The 10,357-nt window shown below is 55.9% G+C and overlaps 1 protein-coding gene and 1 pseudogene across 2 annotated transcripts in view; both read right to left on the minus strand.

Annotated features, from left to right (window-relative positions):
- FBLN1 (fibulin 1) overlaps positions 1–10,357 on the minus strand; it is a 57,294-nt gene that overhangs the window by 15,541 nt on the left and 31,396 nt on the right. The window contains exons 14-15 of one of the 2 annotated variants that reach the window (XM_015570748.1): positions 3,436–3,578; positions 1,247–1,378 (exon numbers count right to left, since the gene is read on the minus strand). In XM_015570748.1, the coding sequence (XP_015426234.1) occupies positions 1,247–1,378; positions 3,436–3,578 (275 nt within the window). Of the gene's footprint in view, positions 1–1,246; positions 1,379–3,435; positions 3,579–9,852; positions 10,293–10,357 lie in introns of those variants that run through there. The other variant, XM_015570749.1, reaches the window with a different exon arrangement.
- Positions 6,809–7,157, minus strand: LOC102751756 (annotated as a pseudogene).

The following is a 10,357-nucleotide window of genomic DNA, read 5'->3' on the forward strand; positions in this document are numbered from 1 at the left end:
GGTCCTCACCCCACGTGCCTCAAGGCTCCTCCAGGGCCCTTTCCTTAACAGTGGGGGACACTGAGGCAGGGGCAGCGGCTGCCTCCGGGGCAGCACGGTGATGACTGCTGACAGGGCACTGTACCCCTCCCCCGGCTCTCTGCGGGCTAATGGGGCATTAATTGTAATTAACTAATTACGCCTGCTGCCAACCAGCGGGGGTGGGGAGCCCCCCATGACTCAGTCGTGTTTACAACTCGAGAACCCATTTAAGAGCTTGTAAAGTTGCTATAAATGGCCCTTTGGCAACGGGCGTAACTGCCAGTTTAACCACGGTGGGCCGGGCTCAGGGAGCCGGTCTGAGGTCCAACAGCGCCACCTGGCGGCCACGTCCCAAAGCGCGCTGCCGGCCTCCACAGGCAGGCGGGTTCTGGTCCAGCCCGGAGAATCCAGGGCCTGGAGTCCACGAAGCCCACGCCCCTCCCCCATCCACAATGGGGAAACTGAGGCCCAGGGGAGGACAGGGCCTAGCCTTTCTCTGCTCAGCTGCTTTGACAATGTTCAGAGTCTATTCTAAGCCCAAATGGCAGCTACGATCGTTATCGTGCCCGGAGCTTACATTCCGTAAAACGGGCCAGTTTGGGAGGTACTGTGAGCAGGTCCCCAGGCTCACTCGGGGACTCACGCAGCTTCCCTCTGCGCCTGAGGCTCTGCTCGGCTGCCACCTCCTGCAGCTGCAGCCGCCCTGCCCTGCCGTCCCCTCCCCAGCAGTCCCACTCCCCTGCCTCCTTCATGCGCCCATGGTCCTGGCTCTCCAGGGGGTCCCTCCCCCAGCAGAGGGCTGCGCATATGGGGGCTCCGTGACGCACACTCTGACTGACACACAGACATCAGCAAGACCAGCCAGCTCCGGGCGAGACCACAGCGCAGGCCTGACTCCCCGAGTGACACTCCCTGCACTGCACCCGAGAATAAAATGCCGGCTCACAGTGAGCGGGGGGCTGTGCCAAGCCTGGGACGAGCACTTCACCCGCGATCTGCCCGACATTCGCGGCTGTGAGACACCCAGTGAGGCGGGCCCCAGGCGAGCCCTGCCACCTGGGCGCCCTGTGGGTGCGGGACCAGCTGGGGCTGGGGTGCCAGCCGGGCCCTGAGGGACAGGTGGAAGCGGGCTTAGGAAGAGGCCTCAGCGGGCAGCTGGGCTAGTCCAGAAGCTTCCCGCCGGGTGGCACACAGGCCGGGAGGACCGGGCGTCTCGGCCACTCACCCACGGTCATGCCGTCCATGTAGCGCTTGACGATGTCGAAGGAGTCCCGCAGGTTCCCCTCCGTGATGTCGAAGATGATGTCGGCGTGGTTGGCGGGGTGCGTGGGCATGACGGCGCGGAGGAAGATGATCTCTGTGGAGGGAGCACGGTGTCGGGGGGCAGCCGGGCCTGCGGCTCCTCCAATCCACCCTCGGTTCTGAGAGCCACCCCCCGCCACTGCTTCCTACCGAGGCGTGGCCACTCACGGTCACACCAAGCCCACTCACCAGGAACACGTGAACCCACCACGAGTCACACGGGAACCCACTCACCAGGAACACGCGGACCCACCACGAGTCACACGCGAGCCCACTCACCAGGAAGGCAGGACCCTGAGCAGGGAGCCCCGGAGCCGGACCCCCAGGCCTCCCCTGAGCCCGGGGCCGGGAGGTGGATGTGAGCCTGCCTCCGGCCTCCTGGCCCACGGAACTCGCACATGGAAGCTCTCGCTTTTCTCACAGCTGGTGCCACAGTATCGGCTCCTGTGCCGCGGGCAGCGAGCCCCCCGCACGGAGAAGGCGGGGGGTGCCGAGGGGTCACAGCGCCAGCCCTGCTTCCTACCCACAGGGAAACTGAGGCCTGGAGAGGTTCCGGCTCTTTCCCCAGGTCAGCGCCAGCACTGAGCAGCAACTGGTCGTCACTCACGCATCTCCTGAGCAGGGGGACGGAAGGCAGGTGCCCGAGGGGGCGGGGGAGGGTCAGGAAGGCGAGGGGCAGCCTGTCTCCACCCCACGGTAACGGGTGGGCAGCCTGTTCTGGGGGTGGGGGGGCAGGCAGCTGGGTGGCCTTGGCCATCTCCCAGATCACCTGGCAGAGGCGGGGCCGCTGCCCTGGGCTGGAGCACAGGCTGCCGCGACCGGCTCCGGGCCAGCTCCGGGCGTCCTCTGTGGGCTCAGTGTCCTCCTGCCAGCGGTGCCCTCCACGGGGCCTCCAAGGCCCAGGCCTGGGCTTCCGGGCCCAAGAGGCCAACAGGGTCTCTGCCACAGCCAACTCCCTGCGGAACCGACTTAGACGCGCCCCCTGAGGCCACGAGCGGCTGGGCTTTGGGGGGACCTGCCTGCCGTCGGGCGGGACCCCGCATTCTGCTCGAGGCAGACGCGTCAGTGACCTTCTCCGACCCAGTCCGCGCCTCCCGGAGCAGCCAGCAGGTCGGGCCGGCCACCTGCTCCTTCAGGCACCGCGTCCTCAGAAGCCGGTCCTGCCCTCGCCACCCCCACACCAGGCTGACGTGCTGGCCCGCACCCTGGTCGCCTGCGGGCCTCACATGGGGAAACACAGGGTGTGGTCATGGGGGGCGGGTCAGAGAGTTCGCCTCATCCCGGGTCCAGGGGCTGGCCCTGAGCCCGACACAGGCTCGGCCTCCGCTTGCTGAGTGACAGCTCCTCGGAGGCCGAGGATGGAGACGGCAGCGGAAGGGGTGGCTGAGACCACGCCAGCGCCGGCACGTGGGTTACACCCCCAGAGCCAGTGTACAGAGCAGGGCCGCCTTCGCAGTCTGCTGGGCACTGGGGCAAGGCCCCTGGCTCCGCCCCAGTGAACAGGTGGCAGGCCAGGAGCTCCCTGCGGGCAGGGGTGGGCACGGGAGCACTGGCTCCCTGGACCCATCTAGCTGCTCCAGCCCATCTATCCCCCCATCCAGGGTGGGTCCCTAGCAGGCTCCCCTGCTTCAGCTCATGCCTTGCCCAGCCTCCTGCTCCAGCCAGGAAACCAGGCTTAGTTCCTCAGATGCCCACACTCCCCACTCACACGCAGGCCTTTTCAGGTTCTGCTCTGCTCGGCACCCTCCTCTCCACTTTCACCAGATTCCCTCCTAGTGACCACTCAGGCCCCAGGGTAAAAGTCACCTCCTCCTGGAGGCCCTCCCAGATTCCCCAGCACTTGGCACTGAGTCAACACTTCATCGCTATTTGCTGAGTGACTGTGACCTCTAAGAGGCCCTGACCTGGGAGCTGGAGTGGGCTGGGGTTGGGCCGCCCAGTGCTATGCAGTCTGGGGACACACAGGAGATGTGGGGGTCGGGGAGAGGGCTACATTTCAAACTCCAAACCCACATCCTACCCAGGAGTGGCTGCCTTGCAGGGAGCTTCCCTAGACAATGGCCTCCCCTGGGGACCCCCAAGCCAATTCCAGGCCATGGGGTCGCCGCTTACCTTCTGGGTGGGCGAACTCGCGGAAGGTGGGCAGCGAGACCACGGTGTAGGAGACGGTGTGCACCAGGTCCAGCATGCAGCTGATGTCGCTGGGGCGGCAGGACTTGATGCAGCGGACGGTGTCTGTCTTCTCCTGGTGGAGCCTGAGGACAGAGCACGGGAGGCATGGGAAGGTTGGACCCCGTCCTCACGGAGACGGGGTTGGGGAGGCGGCAGGTAGCAGGTGGGGCTGCGGCCCACAGCCCGGCTGCTCCCTGAGGATGCCCCGGGCCCCTCCTACACCCTGGACAGGCCCCAAAGGGCAGGGCCGCACCCGTGTCTGTGAATAGCCAGCCAGGCTTTGCTCCCGTGAACTGAGCCCGTTCCTACAACAGCGGACACACATTCATTCACTCGCGCAGCAAGTCTGTTCTGAGGGCCTGCCGGGGGCCAGGCTGCGGGGCACCAGGCGAGCCCTGCCTCCATGGAGCCCTCAGTCGGGCGGGTCACGGGGTCACAAACCAGGGAGCGGATATAAACCAGCTCGGTGCTCAGCACACAGTCAGTCTGCAGTTGACGGGAGGGGAGGAGGGAGGAGAGGCAGTGTGTTACAGGTCTATGCTCCAGGCCGCGTGCTAGACATATTTTAAAAATCTTTTTAGTGTAAAATAACACACTAACGTAAGTGACACACAAACAAAGCTATACTTTAATGAGTATTATAAGGCAAACGCCTTAGTCACCACTCAGGCCAAAGAGAGAGAGCCTCACCAGCCACCTGGGCATTTACGTGCCCCCGGCCACCCCTCCTGCGCCCACAGCAAGCCCGCCCTGACTCCCTGGCGGTCGCCTACCTGGGTTTCATCATAGTTTCTATCACACACGTGTGCATCTTGAGACACAGTCATTTGGACTTGCCTGGCAAAACTTTTTTATGTCTTTTTGTCTTTTTATTGATTTTTTAGAGAGAAAGGAGGGGAGAAAGAAACATCAACATGAGAGCAAAACATTGATCAGCTGCCTCCTGCACGCCCCCTACTGGGGTCCAAGCCTGCAACCCAGGCGTGTGCTCTGACTGGGAATTGAACTGGCAACCTTTTGGTGCACAGGATGATGCCTAACCAACTGAACCACACCAGCCAGGGCACAATTTTTATGTCTTTTAAGTCCTTTTTAATCTACAGGCTTCCTCTCCATCCTCATTTCCCACAATTGATCTGCTAAGGAACAGAAGTGTCTGAGCCGCAGAGCCTCCAACATCTGGCCTTGCCGACTGCGGCCTCGCAGGCTCAGTATGTTCCTCGGGCCCCTGCATTGCCTGCACGCTGGTCGCTGACCCAGGCCCTTGGGCCAGATAGTAGTGGGTGGCATGTCTCCCATCAGGGGGCACGTGTTGTCTGGTCGTCTTCCTTTCTGTGACGTCAGCAGCTGTTTGTGCTCAGGGCCGAGACCCACTGATTCACCGGGGACTGGAAAACGCTGATGTGCTGAATCTGTTGTTTCTTTTGCATGTATTGGCTGGAAAACTTCTGCAATAAACACTTCCCCTCACATGCGAGCTGGTTTCCAGAGAGTGTGGTTCACAGAGCAAGATCTGGGCCTGATTCTTCCCCACTGTTTACCAGTTTCCAGGGTCATGAGCCAGCTCGCTATCATCACCCAGGTGTTAACCACGGGTGATTTAAATATCAGTGTGAAATCAAGAACTTCAACTATCTGATGAATTCCAACCCACTGTAATTATTATCTTTTCTTGGAGCTCAAGTGCTCTCTTCTTCGGCCAGAGGGAAATCAGATTGGTCCCAGGAGAACTGGAGCCCCTGCTCTGACAAGGTGGTCCAGCCCAGCGATTTCTCCAAGAAGTCTCGGGTTTGGTTTTTAATTTTGTTTCTATTTTTTTAGTGGAAATGGTATTTCAAAATCACAATCCAGATACCAGAGATACCCAATGCCACTGAGCTGGTCAGTTTCTAGGCCTCTGCAGTGGACATTTAAAAAAAAAGATTTTTTTATTGATTTTTAGAGAGAAGAAGGGAGAGAGAAAGAGAGAAACATTGATGTGAGAGCGAAACATCGATCAGCTGCCTCCTGCATGCCCCCTGCTAGGGATTGAGCCTACAACCGGGCATGTGCCCTGACCGGGAATGGAACTGGTCAACTTTTGGTGCACGGGAAGATGCACAACCAACTGAGCCACACCAGCCAGGGCTGCAGTGGACATTTTAGAAGATAAAATACATCATGAGTTCATACTGACCACGTCTGAGTCAAAAACAAGGCCCACACAGTTATTTTCCTTAATCTCGACTCTTTTACCAAGAAATCTCCTCTCTTCCATATCAGAATCCTGGTCCTTAAGAACATAGGCGATGACAGAATGTCCTAAAATTATTTATTTAGTTTATCCCACACAGTAGTCTCAGAATAACAATAGTAAAATTGCCACCATTAATTACCTAAAAAGCATATTTGGGGACTATGTTCTCTCCGTTCTACCTACTAATTTTAAATAGATGTACTATATCTACATTATCTGAGTACATAGCAATTCTACTGTACTTTTTCTTGTAACACTCATCTAGTTGTAGTTCTATGAGTAACTGTTTTTAACGCTTACATGTTGATAATAGTTTGTACTCTCTGTACACATAACGGTTTTGTTGGACATAAGGTCCTAGTCTTCTATTTTCTTGAGCATTCTAATTATTCATAATTTCCTGGCAAAAGTCGTGCTGTGAAAAAGTCTGACGAGAATATAATTTTCCCCTTAAAAGTTACTTGCTGGTTTTGCCTCGATGCCCATAGTTTGTTTTCTCTTTTCTTTAAAGTCCAATAACTTTGTTAGACTATGTTATTTTTAGTGGTGGTCCTGATTTTATTACTTTTACTAAGCTATTTTATCTCCCCCACACTCAATGCAAAGAAAGAAAACAACATGAAAAAATATGTCCTCGTTATTATTCACAATAAAAAGGACCTGCTTCGTTCTGCAGGCTGGCTGTGCTGGGCAAGAGGAGCACTTCGTGGCTCAGGTGGAACCAAGTACCATTTAGTTTGCAGACTTGGTGGCTGCACTAACTCCACAGGAACTGTGATAAACAGAACCATTTCTGTGGTGCCCCAGATCTCAGTAAATAAAACCTACACAAGAAAAGATAGCCCTGGCTGGTTTGGCTCAGTGGATAGAGCACTGGCCTGGGGACGGAAGGGTCCCAGGTTCGATTCCAGTCAAGGGCAGTATATATATATATATATAAAGGTAACAATCAATCTGTCCATAAACTGTACCTAAAAGGGGCCCTTTGAGTATAAGGACACACGGATTATTGTGGTCTAAAGATTGCTACCATGTCTGTTATAATGAAGATGAGGTAGACATCAAACCACTGTCAGATTAAGAAACTTCTCCAACTCGTCTCAATTCTTCAACTAGTGGAGCCAGCTCCTCTTCTAGGCGGACAGTCAGTCCTGCATTGGCACTGCCGCTGGCTATGAAACTCACCACCAAAGGCAAACGATTACATTGACCCACCTGGTTGGTGTTAGAATAGCAGGTGAGACTTTCATTTTTTCAAAGTCTGAGTTTGCTCCTTTGGCCTGTTGCAAGGGCAAGAGCAGATAAGAAAGCAGATCTCAAGGGAGGCTCTGGAGCGATATCATTGGTCGCCTTAATAACAGGCGCTCCGCCTCATCAGACAGAAGAGCATGAGCCCTTCAACACTTGGTAACTTTTCATACAGGAGTCACATTAGGCCATCCGCACGACGAACCCCTTTCTCTCTCAGGTTCAATATTGGGCTGCCTGGTTCTCTGAGCAGCAGGGTTCGTGGCTGCCTCCTGCCACTTCAGGGGCAGCTTCAAAGACCTGGCCTATGTCTTGATGTTGGTTGCTCTGAGTAGGTATGTTTGGGTATGTTGTATTTTTTCAATATGGAATTTCAATTTTTAAAAAATGTTTCCGTAAAGTTTTTTGAGTTATTATTTGTTAGTATTTACTTTCCCCCTTATTTTGGGTGAGTTCCTTAGAGATGTCTATTATTGGTATGTTAGATCTTTGCCTGCCTTCAATATCTGTCACTTTCTCTTTAAGCCTTTTCATCCCTTTTGTTATGTTTATTTATAAAACTTTTACTTTCAGGTTCCCTTTCTATTGAGTATTTGTCTCTGAAATTGCTTTTTGCTTTCATATTAAATTGGTCTACTGGACTTTGCAGGGAATACCTGTGAACTACTTTGGCATCTCCCACTGCTTTCTCCTGCATGGATGCCAGGTGGGCATGGACTGTATTTGGGGACTCATGGGGACACCTTATCACCTTGTGTAGTTGTAAATGTTTTCTCTGGATTTAAACATTTTCTTATCTGGTCATTGTGTGGTTTTGGTTGGGACCCAGAGAGCTTCAAACACTATGTGCTGTATCTTCCGTCTTTCGGAATCTCTTTGCTAGACACCTGGCACATATTATCTCCTTTACCCTTCCCAGCTCTCTCCTCTTCACCACACTGCCTCCTTCTCTGGTGAATAAAAGATCCTGGTTTGTGCTTGGAAACTACAGAAGGGGCTGTATCCAGGGCTTCCTGAGACAAGGCCAGTTACGACCTGAGCAGCACTGACTAACCCAGTCAGCCTGCCGGCTTCCAACCTTCGAGGCAGCACGGGCACGGCTCCGGAGCTGACTCAGAGCCAGGCTGCCTGGGCCTGTGTCCCTGCCCCACCTGATACCAGCTGAGGGGCTGTGGGCAAGTGACTTACTAGTAAGCTCTCCACATTCCGCGTCTTCACTGTGACGTGGGGACCATAACAGTCCTTTCCTTGCAAGGCTGCTGTGAGGAGCAGTTAAGTGCTTAGAACGGTGGCTGGCCCGCAGGAAGCAGGACATAGTGTCAGCTGCCACAGTTTTTATCACCATCTAATAATGACGATCATGATTATCATCATGTCCCCCAGGGGCTCGGTTTAGTAGAATGACTCGGCCAGAAGTGAGGCAGCTCTGCATACCAATGACCTGGATACATACAACCCTCTGAACCTTCACTCCCTGTTTGTATTGAGATCCAAATGAACACTGTTCACAATGAGTGAAGAAACCAACATGTGTGACTGCCTACCATGTACCAGACATGGCCTTGGGAGTTTCGTTAATCTCCACAGAAACCCGTGGACCGCACCCACTCTGTGCTAGGCATCTTGCTGGGAGCGAGGGACAGGGCTCTGAAAGACAAACTGGGTCCCTGCCTTCATGAGCTTTCTGGACCGTGGGGAAGACGAACGAGAAACAGGTAAATGGCCACTGCAAACTGCGATCAGCATCACGAAGGAAGAATTACGAGGAAGACTGACCGAAGAAACCCAAGCCCAGGGGTCAAGGAAGGCCTCTGAGAAAAGAGCACTGAAGCTGAAGTTTAACTAACATTCAGACCAAGGGTGCAAAGCGTGTGCAAAGGGCCTGCGGCAGCAAAGAGCTCGTCAGTGTGGCCTGCAGGGAGTGAGCAGGTGGAGAATGAGCTAAGCCTGGAGATGCACCCGAGAACTAAGTCATGCGGGACCTAGACAGGCACATGGGGGACTTGGGTCAGTGGTTCGGCTGGAATCCTGGTGGAGATGGAGGGGCAGGTGGGTCAGAGCCCACATGGGAGGTCTTGTGACAGCAAGGCACAGTCAGAGCCATGGATTCAGCAAACTGAGTTTTAACACCAGCTGTGTGATCTTGGGCAAGTCGCTCGCCCTCTCCGTGTCTCTTGAGGATGAGACACCTGCCTGGCAGGAGTGGAGGCAATGCAGCGAAGGACCTGATGCGACCGGGTGTCCCCATGAGCAGAGCACCCACTGCCCCTCCGGGCGCAGGGCCGCATCCTGGCATCCTCGGTGCAGGCACTGGCCCTGAGGCAAGAGCTGCGTCAAGATGCTGCAGCCGCGCCCAGCGTTTTCCCGCCACCAGGTCGGGCTGCTTCTCAGGACAAACGAGACGGCCAACCTGAGCCACATCCACCAGAAAATGCTCCTTTTTTCTGCTTCCGTTAAATGCTCAGCTCCAAGCGACACAGCAGGAAACCAAGCTGGAGCCTGAAGCCTGGCCTGGCCACAAACAGGCCACGGAACCTTGGCCAAGACCCTCCCTTCTCTGGGCCTCGGTTTTCACATTTGTAAAATGAGAGGGGACGGAGCTCACCAATCAGTCTCCGAGGGGCCTTCTCCATCATCACCTCTGGGCTTAAAGGGGGCAAGAGAATTCCTTTGCAAGGGCACACGGAGCCTCTTCTGCCCTCGCCTGGGCTCCCTGGAGGAAGGAGCAGTGACCGCCATGGACAGCCACTCCCAGGCGTGCCCAGGCACCCCGGGGGCACCAGGCCGTGGCAAGTACCCGGCTCACCCTGATGATTAAGCAACAGAGACTCCCACCCGCACGCGAGGAATAAACCAAGGCACGCGAGGCATGCGGTGGATCGCCTGCTGAATTTTATTGAGCCGGGCGAGGAGGGTGAGGAAAGCGACAAGAGGGAGCCCCGCGCCCACAGCGAATGCTCAGAGCTCCGCGGACACGAAGATGAAAAGCTTGGCCACAAAGGAGCTGACGGTGCCGTGGCGATAGAGGTCCATCTTGACGGTCAGGAGCAAGTCCCGGGGCTCAGGGACGGGCTTGGCGAGGGCCACCACCCCGCTGTGGGGGTTCACCTTCCGGGTGGTGAAAAAGCCCTCGTCATTGCCGCCGGTGATGGCCAGCTGCATGCTGTCCCCGGGGACGGAGCTGGAGGGGCCCATGCGGAAGACCACGGCGGGCACTTGGATGTTGGTGGGGAAAGAGAGGTGGTAGTAGGTTATTCGCAGAGGCAGCCTGTGGCACTCCTGATTCTCATGGCAAGGCAAGCGCTCGCAGCGGCTGCAAGACAAGTGACAGAGACGGGGGTTAGGGCCGGTCCAGCAAGCGGGGGGCAGTGCGGGAAG

This window comes from Myotis davidii, unplaced genomic scaffold (assembly GCF_000327345.1).
Source record: "Myotis davidii unplaced genomic scaffold, ASM32734v1 scaffold67, whole genome shotgun sequence".
Taxonomy (NCBI): Eukaryota; Metazoa; Chordata; class Mammalia; order Chiroptera; family Vespertilionidae; genus Myotis; species Myotis davidii.